Below are 20,315 nucleotides of genomic sequence, written 5' to 3'. Positions count from 1 at the left end.
AGGGAAAAGGAGGGAGAGAAACATTGATGTGAGAGGGAAACATCAACTGGGTGCCTTTTCGTAGGTGTCTAAGCATGCCTCGACTGGGGGAGCAAACCCACAACTCAGGCATGTGCCCTGACTGGGAATCAAACTGGAGAGCTTTCAGTTTGTGGGATGACACCCAACCAACTAAGCCACACTGGCCAGGGCTCATTCCTATTTTCTTTATATTTAATTTGTTAATTTTCTTTTAATTTGTTTATTTTTTTAAATTAATTAATTTATTTATCTTTAGAAGGGAAGGGAAGGAGAAAGGGAGAGAAATATCAATGTATGGTTGCTTCTCATGCATCCCGTGCTGGGAACTGGCCCCTGCTGGGAACTGGCCTGCAACCCAGGCATGCGCCCTGACTGGGAATCGAACTGCAATCTTTTGGTTTGCAGGCCCATGCTCAATCCACTGAGCTACACCAGCCAGGGTTCTTTTAATTTCTTTAGATGGGTGCATAAATAATTGAATTTTGGCAATTCTTTTTATTCCTTTTTAAAAAAATTTATTGATTTTAGAGAGGAAGGGAGGGAGGGGTAGACAGATAAAGATATTAATTTGTTGTTCCACTTATTCAGGCATTCATTGGTTCATTGGTTGATTCTTGTATGTTCCATGACTGGGGATTGAAACTGAAAACTTGGTATATTGAAATAATGCTCTAACCAACTGAACTACCTAGCCAGGGCTCTTTTTATTCTTAAATATTAATATAAGCCCCTTTAAGCACTACTTAGTTCAGTCCCATAACTTTGAAACATATATTTTCATTAGCATCCAGTTCAGAATTTTTCTAATTATATTTTGACTTCTTATTTGGCCAAGAGTTATTTAGAAGTATGAAAATTCACAAGTGCTGAATTTTCATGCACTTGCAAATTTTCTGGTGACTTTTCTGTTATTTATTTCTGGCTCAATTTCTTTGTAGTCAGAGAATATAGTCTCTATATTCACAATCTTTGACATTTGGTTATTCTTGATGTGTGATCTAACATGTGGCTAATTTGATTAACTGTTCCACATGCATTTGAAAATAATATGTATTCTGCAGTTGTTAGTTGTATTATATTTTATATAACAATTAGGTCAGTTTTATCCAAATGGTAAATACCATTATGACTATCTTTTTTTCTGCTTGTTTTATCAAGTATTAAAAAGATTTGTCCATTTAAAAAATTCTCCTAGTTTTAGCTTTCTATATTATTAGGCAAACAACTTTATTATTATTTTATTTTATTTCTGAGTGTTGGTACAATGTTGTACAACAGCCTTCTAGAGCTGAGCCCTCTTGCTTGACTGGAACTTTATGCCAATCAGTTAGCAACTCTCCATTTCTTCCTCCTCTCTGCCCCTGGCAACTGCCATTCCACTCTTTGATTCTGTAATTGGGTGGCTTTAGATACATCATGTAACTGGAATCATGTGGTATTTATCTTTTTGTGATTGATTTATTTCACTTAACAATGTCCTCAAGATTTTTTCATGTTGTTGTATATTGCATAATTTTTTTCTCCTCCCCCAGCCCCCACAAATACCGCTTATTTTATTAAAACCTGGAGAAAAGGCAAGGGTATGCCTAGGAGATGAAGCCTACAAGTGCATATTGACATTGGTGACATACCAGGCCAGGGTGCTGAAGGTCAGTAGCCTGGTCACCACTGCTTGGGCCAGAAGTGCTGTCCAACTGCCCAGGGTTCAAAGGTGAATGAAGGCCTACATGATAGAGGCCTTGTAGAAAATGAGAAACATCAGCCAGCAAGGAGGATGGTGGGCCAGGAGGTGTGGTAAAGGTCATAGTGTGTTGTCGTCTACACCTGGATGGATGGGACCATGTAATGGACCAATGAAGTCATAGATACTGCCTTCTCGGGTGAGAAAGAAAGTGGCCAGGAATAGCAACTTGCACAGCTACACAAAGAAGAAGGTGACCTCGGCCGGGACACACTTCCAGAATGCATTGTACTTGGACAGGCCACTGCACTCGTAGGCAATAAAGTAGGGAAAGTGGGTCAGGGTGAAACAGGTTTCCCAAGTAAAACAAAGTCAGGGCACTGGCCTCTGGTGTGGCTGAGCACAGGGCTCTACCTTGTTGGCCTGGTGGCCCTGCCCCCTGGTGGGGCCATAATTTCCTTCATTTTAAAGCTGAATCACATTCCATTGTATGTGTACACCACATTTTCTTTATCCATTTCTCTGCTGATCAACATTTAGGTAGTTTCCACATCTTGTCTATTGTTAGTAGTGCTGTAATGAGCTTGAAGTGCTAACATTTCTTTAAGATGATGATTTGAATTCTTTTGAATAAAGTCCCTAAAGTAGGCTTATTGAATTATATAGCAATTCTACTTGTAAATTTTTTGAAGAATTTCCATACTGTTTTATATAGTAGTTGTACCATTTTGCAACCCCCTCAACTATGTAAAAGTGTTCCATTTTCTCCACATCATTCCCAACATTCGTCTTGTATTTTTCTGATAATAGCCATCCTGACAGGTGTGAAGTGTTACCTCATTGTGATTTTCATTTTAATTTTCCTGATGTTTAGCATTTTTTCATATGCCATTTGATCGTTTGTATGTTGGGTGTTTTTTTTTTAGAAATGCCCTTAGCCTATTGTTTCTTTGCTATTGAGTTGTAGGAGTTCTGTATATATTTCAGAAGTTAATCTTTTATCAGATATAGAGTTTGAAAATATTTTCTTTCATCCCATATGTTGCCTTTTTACTTTATTGATTTTTTTTTTTTTACTGTGGAACTTTGCAACTGAAACTATTGGAAAACAATCTCAAAAAATTATCATTTTTCTGCCTGAATCTCTCAGTGGCTATGCCTTTGCAATGATTTCTTTTCCTCTGTATTCCACATTTTCTCTTAATACTCTCTCTTTCCTACTCTGCTTCACAATCCTGGGGAAAGATACCCAGGAGATATTAGTGAAGTAGACCTGTGTCTTTATGGATATTAAGTATGGTTCAGAACCATGGAGAGCAGTCCACATGGTTCAAACCTCTAACAGTCATGATCTGATATTGGCAGGTCTTTGATGGCCCTGTTCTAAACCCTAGAATTTATTTTATTTATTTATTTATTTTTAGAGAGAGGGGAAAGGAAAGGGAAAGAGAGAGAGAGAGAAAAACATCAATGTGTAGTTGCCTCTTGTGCACCCCCAACTGGGGACCTGGCCTGCAACACAGGCAAGTGCCCTGACTGGGAATCGAACTTATGACCCTTTGGTTCTCAGGCCAGCACTCAATCTGCTGAGCTACACCAGCCAGGGCTAAACCCTAGAGTTTAGAGCAATGCCTAACATATAAAAAGTAGTCAATAAGTATTTCTTGAATGAAATGAAATGACGTAAATTCTCCATAGTGAAATCAATTTGTGCCAGACTATGAATATTTTTGTAGCTCTTGATACATGCCACCAAATTGCCTTTCAAAAGAGGGACATTAGCTCTGGCTGGTGTGGCTCAGTGGATTGAGTGCCTGTCTGCAAACCAAAGGGTTGCTTCTCTGATTCCAGGACACATGCCTGGGTTGTGTCCTGGGTCCCCAGATTGGGGCGTGTGAGAGGCAACCACACACTGATGTTTCACTCCTTCTTTTTCTACCTTCCTTCTCCTCTAAAAATAAATAAATAAACAAATACATTTATTTTTAAAAAGCAGGATATTAATTTACACAGCCACCAAGTAAAACTTATTAGATTTTCTCTTTATATCCGTCACTCATTTATCTTTTTATTAAAGCATATTTGACATGCAATATTATATTAGTTTCAGGTATACAACATAGTAACTTGACACTTATATTCTCTATGATGTGATCACCACAGTAATTCTAGTAACCATCTGTCACCATATAGAATTATTATGATGATATTGACTACTTTTCCAATGCTGTACATTACATCTATGTGACTTATTATTTTTTTATAACTGGTGGTTTGTACCTCTTATTTTCCTTTACCTCCTTTACCCATTCCCCAACATCCCTTCCCTCTGGCAATGATCAATTTTTTCTCTGTGTCTATGAATCTGTTTCTGTTTTATTTTTTTTAATTACACATTTAAGTGAAATCATACAGCATTTGTCTTTTTATGTCTGATTTATTATAATACCCTGTAGGTCCACCCATATTGTCAGAAATGGCAAGAGTTCATTCTTTCTTATGGCTGGTTAATATCCCATTTATATCTATACCACCTCTTCATTATCCATTCATCTGTCAATACACAACTAGGTTGCTTCCATATCTTAGCTATTGTAAATAATGCTGAAATAAACATGGGATGCCTATATCTTTTCAAGTTAATGTTTTTGTTTTCTTTGAATAAATACCAAGAAGTAGAATCATTGGGTCATATGGTAGTTATATTTTTAATTTTTTGAAGTATCTGCTACTTAGCATTTATCCTCAATAGATGATAAAATGAGTACCTACCTGCTCTTAAAAAAACTTAAAATTTAGCTGAGGAACAGATGAGAAAACAGTTACATTACAATGAGATAAATTCTATATTAAGGTATGAGATAAGACATGTAGAGGAACATCTTACCACTAAACTTGAAGATCAGTGAACTCTATGTTATGAAAAGGTCATTTCTGAGCTGAACGTTGAAAGAATAAGAAGTAATCAGGTGAAAAGAGGATAATAAAGAAGTGGTGGGATTAAAGGAAAATTTTATATAGGCTGTGTAGCCTGAGTGCCCTAATACTTTCTATAGTATTTGATTGTTTCTCACTGACAATTGAAGCAAGGATGAACACTTAAAAGTCACTAATCCTTTTATCCATCTTAATAAATTGAACCAGGAAAAGAGAGGAAATTGTTTATTATATCTTGTAGAGCTGAGGTTTGGACAATCATTTTAAGTATGCTGCAAAACAAGTAAAGGGAGGTGTGTGTAAGAAAGAGAAGAAAAAAAAGAAGAGAGAGGGGGGCTTAAAAAAAAAAGCCCAAACTCCATAACAATAGAGGCTGAGATGAAAAGAATAGTGAGAACCCTGACTGAGGAAGGAGTTTGGCACTAGCATTTCTTGTTTGTATGAATCCCAGTTGCATTTCAGTTTATGCACTAAAAATTTATGAAAAGTTTATGTTGTGAAAATTTCCCCTGCATTATACTTGGGTTATTTTGAGTGGGTCTCAATTTTTCTGAAACTAAAGCCTTAAGGAAAATGTGTTCTAATTAAAAGGAATTGACAGAGAGATTTAAGAAAATTCAAGTGTTTCAAGTACAGTTTTCATGTAATTGGAATCAATATGTGTTGCTTTGAGACAGGCTTCTTTTATTTAGCATTTTTCAAGGTTCATCCATATTGTAGCATGTATCAGTACTTCATATGTTGTTACTGACAGATACTATTCAATTGCATGGCTATATCACATTTTATTCATTCATCAGCTGATAAACATTTGGGTTGTTTCCACTTTTTTGCTACTATAAATAATGCTGTTATGAACGTTTATGTACAACTTTTGTGTGGATATATGTTTTCATCCTCTTAGGAAAAAAATTGGTGTATCATATGGTAACTTCTTTTTTATAACAATTTAGAACATCTTTTCCCCAAACCAGCTGTCTATGAAAGTTCACATTTCTTCATTCCTTGTCACACTTGCTATTTTTTTTGTCTTTTTGATTATAGTCATCCTAGTGAGTATGAAGTGGTATTTTATTATGATTTTCACTTCCCTGATAGTTAATGATTTTGTACATCTTTTTCATCTTATTATTGCCTATTTGGAGAACAATTTGTTCATATCATTTGCCCATTTTTTAAAACTTTCAGAATATTTAAATATTTATTGGCTATTCAAAATTTTTCTCTTTTGTGAAATAACTTTTTGTTGCTTGCCTATTCTTCACGTATTTCATTTGCCTGTTATAGTTTGTTTTTTGAATCTTGTTTAAGAAATTCCTACTTTCTTTGTGAAAGGGAGGCAATATAGTGTTTTAAAAAAGGGATTAGAGGCAGATCACCTGAGTTCAAATCACAATGGCTCTGTGGCCTGGGGCAATTTAATTAACCTCTTTTCCCCAGGTTCCTCATCTATAAAATGGAAATGATATTAGTATTAACTACTTTACAGGGTTGTTATAAGACATAAAAGAGTTTGCATATGTAAAATGTTTAAAATAGTACCAAGCTCACAATAAGCGTGAAGTGTTTGCTATCATTATTTGCCTCTTTATTTTACCTGACCTGATTCCTTGCATGTTGTGAAATAGAAAACTAATTGGATTTTTGTTCCATACAGATAACTAACTATTAAAGCACAATTTATTGAATAATCTGACCTTTCTATAGTACTTTGTTTATGTTTGAAGTTGGTCCACCCCACAGCCCTCTCTTCTATTGCGTTAGCCCATTTCGTACACCTTGTTTTTTAATAACTATTACAATTTTTAATATATCTTGTTGCTAGTAAGCTAAATCCCCCTCCTTTTTAAATCATCTTCAAAATTACCTAACTATTCTTAAAAGTGTGCTCTTTAAAAAAAAAAACTCTTTATTTATGTTTGGAGGGGAAGGGAAGGAGAGTGGGAGAGAAATATCAATGTATGGTTGCCTCTTGTGATCTGCAACCCAGGAATGTGCCCTGACTGGGAACTGAACCACGATCCTTTGGTTTACAGGTCCGCACTTAATCCACTGAGCTACACCAGCCAGGATTTAAAAGTGTGCTCTTAACTATGGGTTTTAGAGTTAGTTTGTCAAATTCTATAACATCTCTATATCTTGATTGGAATTGCACTGAATCTCTAATTTTGGTGGAATTGCCATCTTTTTAATGGTGTTGTTGCCGCTCTCAGTTAAGATTCTTCTGTGTGTATGTCTAGTTTTCAAAAATCCCAGTCAAATAATGATGTCTGAGTTATAAGAGAAATTGAAAATTTTGAGTTCTGCTTTCTATTTTGGGGGAGGGCAATTCATGTAGATGGACAGCCGCATAAATGTGATGAAGGCACATTATATATTAAACCCATTGTATCATTTCTAAATAAGCTTACAGTAGTGCCTTCTTATCTGTGGTTTCACTTTCCATTGTTTCAGTTACGCACAGTCAGCTGCAGTCCAAAAACATGACATGTAAAATTTCAAAAATAAACAATTCATAAGTTTTAAATTGTGCCCGTTATGAGTAGTGTGTTAAAATCTCTCTCCATCCCACTCCATCCTTTCTGGGTGGGATGTGGATCATTCCTTTGTTCAGCATTAGTCGTTTAGTAGCTCTCTGTTATTGGTTCAACTGTCCCAATATTGCAGTGCTTGTGTTCAAGTAATCCTTGGAGTGACCTAAAAAGTCTGTCACTATGCTTATGTCATTTGCCTTATTTCATGTCCTCACATAGGCACTGTGGCAATCTCACATTGTCACAAGACAGAGGTAGATATAGTACAATAAGATATTTTGAGAGAGAGAGACCACAGCTCCAACTCTTATTAGAATATTGTTTAAATTGTTCTATTTTGTCGCTTGCTATTGTTAATCTTTTACTGTACCTAGTTTATAAATTACACTTTACCATAGGTATGTATGTATAGGGAAAAAATATATATATATAGGACAGTACTATCTGTGATTTCAGGCATCCACTGGGGTTCTTGGAACATATCTTTTGCTGAGAAGGGAGGACCAGTGCAGTTTTGTTTCTTCATTTCTAAATCCTACAAATTTTGTTTCTTTTTCTTCTCTGGCTGCTTTTAGATGAAGCTAGAAAAGTATTAAACAGAAACCATGATAATGGACATCCTTGTCTGATTCTGATTTTAAAGGGAATGATTCTTACATTTTACCATTAGGTATAATATTATGGATTTTGCTACATAATCTTTATCTGGTTAAGAGTTTCCTTTTGTTTCTGATTATTTTTTTCTTGAGGTATAATTCGTATCTTTTTCAAGTGTATAAATGATTCAATATTTGTCTATATGTTAAAGTGATCACCACAATAAATCTAGTTAATATTTGAAAGTTGGCTAAGAAAATAGCTCTTAAAATTCTGATCACAAGAAAAAAATATAGCTATGTACAATAATGCATGTTAACTGAAGTTTCCCATGTTTAAGTGGATTATTTGTCCTTTTTTATCATTGAGCTGTAAAAGTTTTTCACTTATACTAGTTTTCCCCCTTGTATATCTACATTTTTGATATCCAAGTCCAGCTTTTTGGCAGTATTTACATATATCAGATTTTTATAAAATTATAAGAATATATGATTTGCAAATATTTTCTTCAATTCTGTGGGTTGTGTTTGCAGTTTCTTAATGGTACTCTTTGAAGTACAGTCTTTAAGATTTGATTATGTCCAGTTTATCTTTTTATTATTGTTGCTTGTTCCAGGTCATGAAGATTTACACCTATGTTTTATTCGAAGAGTTTTATATTTTTAGCTCTTACATTCAGGTGTTGGACTAATTTTGAATTAATTTTTTGCATATTGTGTGGGATAAGAGCCTAACTCTATTCTTCTAATGTAGATATCCAGTTGACACAGCACCATTTGTTGAAGAGACTATTTTTTCCTCCTCTAACTGTCTTGCTACCGTTTCAAAAACCAATTACCCTTAAATGTGAGGGTGTATTTTTGGACTTCCAATTCTGTTCCATTGGTCTTTGTGTCTATCTTGACAGCAGACAATAACCACATTGTATTGGTTATTGTAGTTTTGAAGTAAGTTTGTAATTAGTGTGAATCCTCCAACTTTGTTCTTTTTAAAGATTGTTTTGGTTATTCTAAGTTCCTTGAATTTTGATGTAGATTTTAGAACCAACTTGTCAATTTCTACAAAGAAGCCAGCTGGGATTTTAATATGAATCTGTAGGTGAATTTGGAGAGTATTGCCATCTTAATGATGTTAAGAGTTCTGATCCATGAACACGTGATATCATTGCATGTGTTTAGGTTTTTAAAAATTTTTTAAAAATTGAATATATATAACTTGCATAGCTAATAAGCCAAAAGAAAAACTACATACCTTTTGTACTTTTTGTACTGAACTGCGTAGCAACTAGGATTATTCCTTTTATTTTTATGTGGATATAATCAATACCTGTTGCCCTGGCTGGTGTGGCTCAGTCGACTGGAGTATCATCTTGTAACCAAAAGGTTGTGGGTTTAATTCCTGGTCAGGGCATATACCTAGGTTGCAGGTTCAATGTCAGTCTGGACCTGTAAGATCTGCAGTCTGGGCATGTATGGGAGGCAACCAATCCATGCTTATCCCTCACATGGATGTTTCTCTTTCTCCCTTTTCCTTTCCCATGCTCTCTCTCTAAAAGCAATGAAAACAAAAATGTCCTAAGGAGAGGATTAAAAAAACACCTGTTACCCCTAAGTAATTTCTGAAATCAGAAGAGACAAATCAGTAAAAACAAATTTTAGTTAATATATAAACTGTTGAAGTACACTGACAAATGCTTGAGATTGGAAGTCAGGAACCTGGGAAGCTTTACAAGGTTTGTGCCTCATCTGTAAGCATATAACCTCTGGAAAATTATTTTACCCCTTAGAATTGTTTTCTCATGTATAAAATGACGTTGTAATTTTTTCTAAGTAGGAAATCATTGGTCTAAGCTACCACTTTGCAATATGGCATGTAACTGTATTTACTTTTAGACTAAATTTTGAGGAATAAAACATTTATAAATTTGTTTGGAGTTAAAATGTTCAGCATTTCCATGCCACCTCCCCCACTGGAGAAGCATAAAGAAAAAAATATTTACATAAGATTTTTACTTGCTACAGATTAAATTAGAGAAAGATGTATATGGAGCTTAAATACCTTTAACAAGTATAAAATAGAATTATGAGCTTTAGAATGCAAAATTATGGTTCTGACTTTACCTTAATATCATTGAAAAATGGATGCCATCTGTTGTAGTCAGAATGTTCATGTTAAAAGTTGTCTTAAAGCTTTCAGTATGGTAAATAAAATTAAAAGGATGGGCCCATATGCAGATTATATATTTAAACCTTTCCTTTTTTTAGTGTTTTCAAGTAGCATAACATAAACACTTTCAGCTTAAGAATCTTTGAATGTACTAATTTTCCGGGCATCCCTTGTTCTCCAATGCTCTGATGTACAGTCAGGTATCTCCTTTGTGAGGACTACTGTATTTAGTCATTAGAATTGCTTTTATTGGGTTTTAAAGCCAGTACTCAATAGCACCATCTACCAGTAACATAGTGAAATTTAATAATAGTGGAAGAATGTTAGACTCAGATCTTCACACTGAAATGAATACAAGAAACATTCTAGTCCTAACTTTCTAAGCTTATCGGTAAAGAATGCAAGGTTTAGAAAAGATAAGTAACTTGCCAAAGGTCACAGATTTCTTGCTAAGATGATATAAACTATTGCAGACTAAAATTTTCGTAGGTAGTTTCAAAGCAAGGAAACATATGGAAAAGCAATTTATCCTAGTGATCAAATCTCTAGAGTGAAAACTGAGCTGGCTCTGTTTAAGGCTCCAATGCTGATTATCTTTGGGCAAGTTAATTAGCTGCTCTGCTGTGCTTCCATTTCTACATCTGAAAGTTGGTGACACGTAGTTTTCAGGGTTTGTGTGAGAAACAGAAGTAATAGACAATGTATGTAAAGCACCATGCTTGATATATGGTGATCACTAATGTTGACATTATTTTTACTCACAAGTGATGGACCCACTTTAGAATCCAGTTATTTCTGATTTCAATGTCTGTGTTCTTTAAACTCGACTGCACCAAGCACCAGAAAAGACTGGCCATGTTATACACACAAAATAAAACAATTCATGACCATTTGATAACACAGTATATCAAATGCAAGCCCATTGGCATAGCAAAGTTCTATGGAATTCTTCAATTTGGGGGAAAGAAAGAAGTTGAGTCTCATCTTTGGTACTTGGAAAACAGGTCCTTAATTTCTTGTCATATTATTAATTTGTCCAGCAAACTTCTTTTGACAATAGACTCTATCCTCTTAGTCTTGAGGGTATACGCGTGGCCTAGGGGCCAAGGCCTGGCCATTCATAGTACCGCATTTTTTTCTGAGCACAGTGAATGGTTCGGAGGACGTGTGATGCAAAAAAAAGCCAGTGTCTGGAGATGTCAGAGAAACGAGAGAAGTGTGATATCTTTCATCCTATATAATACCTTCTGCAGAGTACCTTATTTTTAATAAAGTCTGTTGGAGTTCCTTCACTGTTATTCCATATTCATTTTTCTCCTCTTCATTAGCAACAGAAACCACATACCTATGTTTTCCATTCTCCTTTGGAGATAGGTGTGACCAATAGATTCACCGAGGACAGTGGGATGTGAGTGACATTGTGAGTGAATGCCATTTCTACAATTCAATCTTAAACTAGTAGTTACATGCTTCTGCATTATCTTTTCTGTGTCTCTGGAAAGCAAATGTGTCAGTGACTCAGCTTTAATCTTTAGATGAGAACAACACCTTAGAAAATGAACATCTCAGATAAACTAGGAAAAAAATGGATTTTTACAGTGAAGTCTCTCACTGGAAACAGTGTGGGTGTGGTTGGTGTTAAATTATAAAGTCAATGCAGAAGACAAATCCATTGAAGCTCAGCCATAAGAAGAAATGATTTCCTGACTGATTCATGTTACAACACAGATGTACCTTGAACACATTATGCTAAGTAAAAGAGATCACACACAAAGTCACGTATTGTATGATACTAAATGCCCAGAATAGGTCAATCTATAGACAGTAAATTAGTGCTTGCCAGGGATGGAAGTGGTGTGGGGTGGAGAGTGACTGGTCATGGGTACCAGGCTTTCCTGGTGTTGATGAAAATGTTGTAGAATTAGACAGTAGTAATGGTTGTATGACTTTCTGAATACACTAAAAATCACTGAATTGTACACTTTAAAAGGGTGAATTTTATGGTATGTGAATGATATCTCACAAAATCCACTTAAGCTAAATTGCCTATGAAAGTCTTTCTTAAAGACTCTAATGCAGCTAGTTTTACCCTTAGTGTAAAAAATAAATTGCCTTTTTAACTTTTAGTTGAGTACTAAAGTATTATGCGTGCATTTAGGAACTCTAGTAACTAAAAATATATCTTATAACTCAAGTCATACTTAGTTGTATGAGATTCTTACATTATAAAATGCAAGGGATTGACATCAGACGTATTCAAAATGGAATATATGTACCCTTGGGAATACAAGGAAACTTTCTAAGATGTGCTCAGGTACAGCTAATTTTAAGAAAGTCAATTTCCAATCTTCAACTTGCAGGTATTATCTTTTCTAAACTCATCAATGGCTAAAGCTGCCATGTTATTATGTCCTATAGTCCTTTCCTACTTTTCATTTCTCAAAAGTCACACCTCTTACCTGCCATAAATTCTTAACATGGCAAAAACCTCAGGGGTGCCCAGCAATCTGACAATTTGAGTTACTGATGTTGGGGAAGTCTCCTTGACATCAAGGAGTGTTACATTTTTCCTTGCATTATACTTTTGACATATAATTCAGAAGGAATTCAAACAGTTCAGTGACACTACAGTAAGATTCATTTCCTTCACTTCCAGGAATGGAAGCCAGTTCAGGACTCTAGGTATGTAATTACTGGCTTCCTCTACCTCCATCATTATGAAGTGCTCCAATGCAGTGGGTAAAAAGTATGCGGTTGCAGACAGACGACTCAGATGTTTGCAGGCACACCCTTTCCTTGCGACCAAGGAAAATGCAGTAGGGTAGGCGTTTCTCTAACACTAGCGTTAATTGCAGGACACACAAGAGCGCACACTTCTGTTATCTGGTTGAGTCCACATTCATGGCAGTCTGTTTCTAAAAGGCAGTCTGTGTTCAAACGATACATGGCCTGTTCAAGGAGCCCCCAAGCACCAGGGCGGTGAGTGAGTGCATGCGTGTGTGAAGGGAGGGGCAACACACTCCCTCCAGTGAGCAATGCTCCTTGACACTCTACCCACTCTACCGCGAGCAAAGAAAGGACTGGGAGAGGAGAGAAGGTAGGAAGCAGCGCGAACAGCCACGTCGTTTGCCCACTGTTTCCCAGATAGTCTTTGGCATTCCGAAGAGGCCAGGTCAGCGTGGTAGGAGAACAAGCGCCTTTTCTACCAGGACGGGATTCACCTTGAGCGTGAGCCTGACCAGTGGCCCTAGCGCCTCCCAAAGCTTTGCCAAGCAGCTGCCTGAAAACTAAGCGTAGCAGAGCGTTTCTCCCTCGCCTGTCCCCGCCCACCACACTGGCTGCCTCGCTCCAGTCCCGCCCACTGGGAGGGGCCGCCCTGTGGGAGGGACTACCGTCGCACCACTTCCGGCGCATGCCTCTCTACCAGCCTCTGCTGCTCTTCACTTCCCTCTCCATCGCTCTCGGTCACTGCCCCTATCGCCTTCCTTAGCACCGTCACGTGAGGGGCAAGCGCTGGGGCTGCCGGGACCAGTGCAGCCGGTGGGTCAGGGTTCGGCCTCAATATGGCGGTTCCGGTAGGGCAGTGACCAAGGTTTTGATTTCGGAAGGATTAAGTGGAGATTGTCAGCTTCTCCACCTGATGGGTGGAATGTGAGGACACCGCGGCAAGCGCCGAGGAGCGGTGGTGACGAGGAGGGGTCGGTGCTGCGTATCCCGGGAGCCGAGGCGACGGAATCTGCCCCTTATATTGGTCCCAAGGCTTCATTGCGGCGCCCCGCCCGGCCGGGGTAGGCCGGCGGGCGGAGGCAGTAGCTTCTGCAGCCGCAGGATCCAGCTCTGAGACTGGGCCGGAGGGCTGGCGCCTCCGCTGCTTCTGCCTTGGCAATGGCCCAGTGTGTACAATCGGTGCAAGAACTAATCCCGGACTCCTTCGTCCCCTGTGTCGCCGCGCTGTGCAGCGATGAAGCCGAGCGGCTCACTCGTCTCAATCATCTTAGCTTCGCGGAGTTGCTTAAGCCCTTCTCTCGCCTCACTTCCGAGGGTATGTGGTCTTCTCCCTTTTCACCGAGCGTTGGCAAATCGGGGCTGGGAGAATAAGTGGGGGTGGGCAGGGACGAAGAGGGCGATGTTTACAAAACGGAGCGGATGGAGTGTAGTTTTGGGGCCAGGGGGGCCTCGCGTGTCTCCGGTGGCTGCAGGTGGAGGGGCCATAAGTAAGGTTGTGAAGACAGTGCGGTCGAAATCTCCAGTGTCTGTTGGTACTGCTATTCTCGAACAAGTCCGATTCTTAGGTAATTACTATAAAAAACGTGAGCCCCAGAGAAGGGCGAAGAGACTGTCCTCAATGGCCAAAGGGAAAGGAAGAAGTAGGAAGTTGTAAGGGTAGGCAGATGCTGCCTCTTAATTAGAACGATGAGGACTTGGCAAAGAAGACGAATCATTATCCCCTGCATGTTAAACTGGACTTGTGGAGTTGTGTTGAACATTACATTCTTACAGCAGTGAGGCTCATTTCTAAGTTTCTGTTTATTTCGCTTAAAATTTTTTGAACATTTTCAGAGGTATATGATATTTTACTTAACCTCTTAAGAAAATAAAGTATTAAAGAAATAATAAAACCTGAAACAGCCTCTGGCTAATGGACAAAGCAGTAAAACAAGTTACAGGGTTACCTAGATTTATAGGGAAGAAAGTGTCCTAAAATTTGGTTTTTCAGATTAAAATTAACAGTAGGAACAAGTCTTTTAATGAGGAGCTACCTGTTTCAGGTGAACAACTATGATATTTGGTTATGATGACTTCTGCACAAAAACGGTGCTGTGCTGTAAATGCATGTATTTACATGCCATTGGTGTGTATTCCACGGAAACATAGTTCTATGTATAAGTTCACTTACATGTTTAAAGGGGAGAGGAAGCTGCCGAACAAACACAGTTTCGAGAACTCTTGGATTTTCTTCAGCCTATACCATAGCCAGGTCCTCCAGTGTTGTACTAAGTCAACAAGACAGCTAAGTGCTCTACATTCTTAAATTCTTTGAAAGGTGTGAGTGCTCTTTATTGCTTCGTTAGTAAATAATAATGCTAATACCTGATACCTGTGTTCTGTAGCTTCTCTCTTTTAGTCATTTTTTAATTTTATGAAGTAGATACTGTATTATCATTTTACATTTGAGGACGTTGAGGCAAAGATGTTAACTTGTCCACAATCTTACATGTAGGAAAGATTTTAAAACAGGCCATGTGACTTAAGTCATCTTAAGTCACTATTAATGTCATTATTAGACAGCAGTGTTGTCCAATAGAAATAAAATGTGAGTCACATAAAATTTTATTTGGTAGTCACAGGAATAAGAAGTGCAAAGAAACAGAAGAAATTAATTTTAATGATTGATTTATTTTACCCAGTATTTCTAGAATGTTATTGCAATATGTAGTTAATATGAAAACTTTTAATTAGGTATTTTACTTTTTTTTTTTTTTGCTAAGTCTTTGAAGTTTGGTGTGCTTTTTTTGCACTTATATTACATTTCATTTTGGGCTAGACATTTCAGGTGCTTGGTAGCCACATGTGGCTGGAGCCTCCTGTATTGGACAGCTCAGTGAATAGAGACTCAGTTATGATTTCCTTCTGTAGACTGAAAGACTTAGGAAAGGAGTGTAATGAGTTGGAATTTTCTGCCTAGGTAGAGAGTTGGTAGAAAAATAGCCAGCACTCCCTGTTGAGGATGGGGATGAGGTTAGAATTGTATGGGCAAACGGTGTAAATTAAGAATTATGAGTAGTCGGGAAACAGTGAGGTAACTGTCCTTATCGGAGTACAGAAGAGTAAGGGAAAATGCCTTACTCTTGATCTTGAATTCTAGGGAATGGATTTTTGGTTTTCATGTCAAATGGTAAATGTGTGGCGGTCTTAGATTCTTGAGCAAGGGTATGACATTTTGGGAGATGTAAGAGTTGATATAAATTTTAAAGTTTAAGATGATTAGGACATGGACCATGGTGGTGGCATTGGAAATTTGGCATTTAGATATTTATAAGATTGAGGAGAATTTCATTTAACCACTTACTTTTGAAAAGTACATTTTAAAATTTATTGTGAAATACTTTTAAGGGATTAAAAAGATAGGACTAGAATGCAGTTTTTATGTAAATCTTGAATATTTTCTGAGTGAGCTATCAAAAGTGGTAAATTAGACTAGGAGATGGCCTTTAAAGAATACTTAATGTCTCTACTTTTAAGTGTCTTTTAAAAAGTTAGAAATATTTCATTAATCTTGCCCACCATGTTGGTTTAACTAGGTAATTAACCTCCAAGTTTTTCAGGCACCAAACTTTTAATAAAATTTGTCAGCTTTACAAAATTTAGATATATATGTTGTTTGTGTTGTTTTTGTACAAGTTTGATTTTTTTCAGCAGTCGAGGTTTTATTTATAAAGTTTTTGTGCTGGATAAAAACATGAAAGATATTATTTCATTTTTCAAAATGTGTTTCTTTGAACACCAGATGTGTTATATACGTTCTCTAAAAATGAATTTTGTCATCAAATAAGTTTGCTTAATATAGCATCTATTTGGTAGAATCACAGTGCATTTAGCATATGAAAGCTCTGGGAAGATCCGCTATAAAGAGGCTACTTAAAAACTTAATCCATTATTTCCCAAATTTATTTGAAGATAGAATCAGTTTTTCAGAAACAACTCTTAACTTTCTTGAGGAAACAGTATTTCATGGAGCAGCACATACTGGGAAATATTACTTCATAATACAGTATGCAAGATACTGTATGCTAACTTGCAAAAGTAAGATAATGGTAGATTTGAATTTCATTTTGAAATTGAGATGTTCTTTGATCTTTAATCACCTTTTGTGCCATTTAGTTCTGAAGATTTTGAATTTTATGCGTGTGATTTAAGAGCATTTCTCTTAATGATCCTCCAATGTATTACTTATTCTATTATTGTATACCAACTGACCCCAAAACTTGGCACCTTAAAAGCATTTATTATCTCTAAGTTTCCCAGGAATCTGGGAGTGACTTAGCTGGATGCTTCTGGCTCAGGGTCTATGTTGAGGTTGCAGTGGAGCTGTCAGCAAGAGCTACAGTCATCTGGGGCTTGAGGATCCTCTTCCAAGCTCACTCTTATGGCAAGTCTCACTTCCTCGCTGGATGTTGGCCTGAGACCTCAGTTCTGTGCTGTGTGGGCCTGTCCATAGGCTTCCTTGGTATTCCGATGACGTGGCAGTTAGCTTCTTCTGCAGGGAGTGATCAGAGAGAGAACCCAGGATGAAAGCTGTACTCTTATAATCTTATCTCAGAATTGGCATGCCATTGCTTTAGCCGTGTTCTCTTGGTCACAGCCCTGGGTTGTGGGAGGAGGCCGCACCAGAGTGTGTATAACAGGAAATGGTGAGATCTCTGGGGGGCTGTTTCCGAGGCTGGCCGCCACACTTAGTAACTCATTTCTGGATTTATTAGTAGGATTACCCAACTGATAAGCCCACTCCGAGTATAGGGGAAAACTAGAATATCCTTTTTTATGATGACACTTAGGGATACTAAAAGATAAGTGGCCAATTGAAAATTTTGTGAGAGGTTTAATACATACATGGCTACTTATGCCATTCAATAATTAAGGACCAACTGTATGGAAAATGCTTGTTTCTAAACATATCAGAAATGCACCATAGTGTATTTATGTTTTTTAGTTTCTCAGTTTCAGTTAGACAAGGTGGGAAGTTTAATTAGGGAAAGAGTCCTGTCTGTTTATTTAAATTAGAAAAAAGAAACAATTACAGAAGAATGCAGATAATACATAAAACATCCAGCTCCCCACTACCCAGAACCAACAAATATTAACCTTGTTGTAATTTGTTTTATGTCTTTTTTTTCCTTTAACAAGAAATCAAACATTATAGATACGGTTGACACCACCTTTCTACCATTCCTTACGCCCATTTCCTCCTTTCATAGGCAACCCGTATAGTGGAATTTGCATGTAAATTGTATCTGTATTTCTGTACATGTACTTGTAATACAAGTGAACATTTATTCCATATATAATTTTTTTAAACTATTTTTTGTGTATGATTTATGATTTTAAATTAAAAAGTTAGAAATCAACAGACAACACACTGGAGATTTAGGAAGACAGTTTTTACAGATGTAACTTTTTAAAATGGAGGCAGGCCTGACCTTAAAAGTTTGGTTTAAAGCATTTTCCTTTCGGAAGGAAAGGGTCATTTTTTTTATGGGTAGGTACCCAGAGCCAGTTTTTCAGAGTTGCCTCGTATTCATAGATGATGATACATGATGTCCTTGAAATAGTATGTGTTAATACTGGCTGCCTCCATCATCTCTGGAGCACTTTAACTGTATAGTTATGTAAGTATCAGTCATGGTGCTCAGTGCTTTACACTTCCTTAGATAGCAATATCTCACTTAAATGTTTAAAATAACCTATGAAATAAGTATTAATCACATGTTATAGGTGAGGAAATTGAGGAAGGAAAAAGTTAAAAAGTTATTTAGGATAACCCAGTTATTAAGGGATTTCAAATAAAGTCTGACTCCAAAATTGGGTCCTGAATATAATGGGCTGCTCTAATACTACTGTGGAAATTGCCTGATTGTATTAATATGAAAAACTATGCTCACATTTCCCACTGTGCACTGTGGATTCTGTTTTGTTATAATTTCCTAAGAAAGTCTATCTTGTCCTGGCTCTATCTTGTTCAGGCTCTGAACCACTGGTTATAAATCCTATAGCCCTGAGGCAAGGCCTGTAACAGGGTAGATGCCAGAGATACTGGGATGAGAAAAGGGATTTGGGTGTTGATTTTTTTTAACAGTCTTTATTTTTTTAGGACACTTTCAGGTTCACAGCAAAATTGAGCAGAAAGTATGGAGAGTTCCCTCATACCTTTGGTTCCAGTACTTCCCCACTGTCAACATCCCATATCAGAGTGAGCTTTGATTTTTAGGATAGAGGAATAGTAGTGGCCGAGAATGCAGGCAGCACGTTAGGGGAAGTAGAGGAATCCTCAGTTTAGCATTTAATTCCCTTTCTTTGAAGCCCTTTACTATTTTCAGTGTTGATACTACAGACTTCACCCTGCCCTGGATCATCAGCCTTAGGGTGAGGTGAGAATTAGAGACGTGGTATGGATGGTGGTGGTTGGTGCCTGGCACCTCCAAACAGGAGGATGGAAAACACATACTATAGGGACATGAATAGTAGCATTGCGTGAGAAGTTCAGACTGTCTGGCTAGCCCTTTTGGTTAAAAGGGAATGTAAGTTATTTGTGTTTATGGAAGACTGTTCCACGTAGAATTTCTGGTTTCTAACTTGGTCATCATCTTTGTTTGTAAACCAGTAACCCAGTTTTTTACTATTGTTGTTATGGTTGGGTTATCATGAATTGTGTAGAATTAATTTCAAGGTTTTTTCTCTTTTTTTTTTACAGTTCATATGAGAGATCCTAATAATCAGCTTCACATAATTAAAAATTTGAAGATAGCAGTAAGCAACATTGTCACCCAACCGCCTCATCCTGGAGCCATTCGGAAGCTTTTGAGTGATGTTGTTTCTTGCAGCCAGCCTGCGGAAGGATTAGTAGCTAATGTGATTACAGCAGGAGATTATGACCTCAACATCAGTGGTATGTATTAAGGTTTACTATTACTTTTTAAAGAAATTTCTCTTTTTTAGGAAAAGTAATTCTGTGACTTGGAAATCATATAACACTTAAGTGCTTACTGAATGATAGATTGGGAACACATGTTGAAAAAAAGTTACTGCTTTTAAGGAGGTTATAATCAAGTAAGAATTCAGAGTATGAATTAGATTTCATTTTATTTTCCCATAATAAAATTGTTTTTATAGGTCTACTGTAAAGCAAATAGATGCTCCATGAGGGCAAGAACTTTGGCTCTTTATGTTATTTCTTTTTTTTTTCCCCAGCTTATTTATTTAATATATTTTATTGATTACGGCATTACAGTTGTTCTATTCCCCCCTTCATTCCCCTCTACCCTGCACACCCCCCTCCCCCACCATTCTCCCCCTTTAGTTTATGACCACGTGTCTCAAGTTCTTTAGATTCTATATTTCCTATACTAATCTTGCCCTCCCCCCTATCTATTTTCTAGCTACCATCTATGCTACTTATTTTCTGTACCTTCTCCCCCCTTCTCCTTCTCACACTCCCATGTCGCTAACCCTCCATGTGATCTTCATTTCTATGGTTCTGCTCCTGATCTAGCTGTCCTCTTAGTTTTTGTTTTAGGTATGGTTCTTAATAACTGTCAGCTTGCTGTCCTTTCACTGTTCATCTTTTTTATCTTCTTTTTCTTAGGTAAGTCCCTTTAACATTT

The 20,315-nt window shown here is 37.2% G+C and overlaps 1 protein-coding gene and 1 pseudogene across 2 annotated transcripts in view; one reads left to right on the top strand and one right to left on the bottom strand.

The window, feature by feature from the left end:
• Nucleotides 1-1,621: 1,621 nt before the first annotated feature.
• Nucleotides 1,622-13,350, bottom strand: LOC119064060 (transmembrane protein 147-like; annotated as a pseudogene).
• A 51-nt stretch (nucleotides 13,351-13,401) lies between these two features.
• Nucleotides 13,402-20,315, top strand: part of TRAPPC8 (trafficking protein particle complex subunit 8) — a 91,536-nt gene continuing 84,622 nt past the window's right edge. For both annotated transcript variants that reach the window (XM_037165634.2, XM_037165635.2), the window contains exons 1-2: nucleotides 13,402-13,978; nucleotides 19,406-19,600. In XM_037165634.2, the coding sequence (XP_037021529.2) occupies nucleotides 13,822-13,978; nucleotides 19,406-19,600 (352 nt within the window). In that variant the 5' untranslated portion in view covers nucleotides 13,402-13,821. The remainder of the gene's footprint in view (nucleotides 13,979-19,405; nucleotides 19,601-20,315) is intronic.

Source organism: Artibeus jamaicensis, unplaced genomic scaffold (genome assembly GCF_021234435.1).
Source record: "Artibeus jamaicensis isolate MK-2021 breed Jamaican fruit bat unplaced genomic scaffold, CSHL_Jam_final contig_354, whole genome shotgun sequence".
Classification (NCBI taxonomy): Eukaryota; Metazoa; Chordata; class Mammalia; order Chiroptera; family Phyllostomidae; genus Artibeus; species Artibeus jamaicensis.
This window is presented reverse-complemented; position numbering and strand designations above follow the sequence as displayed.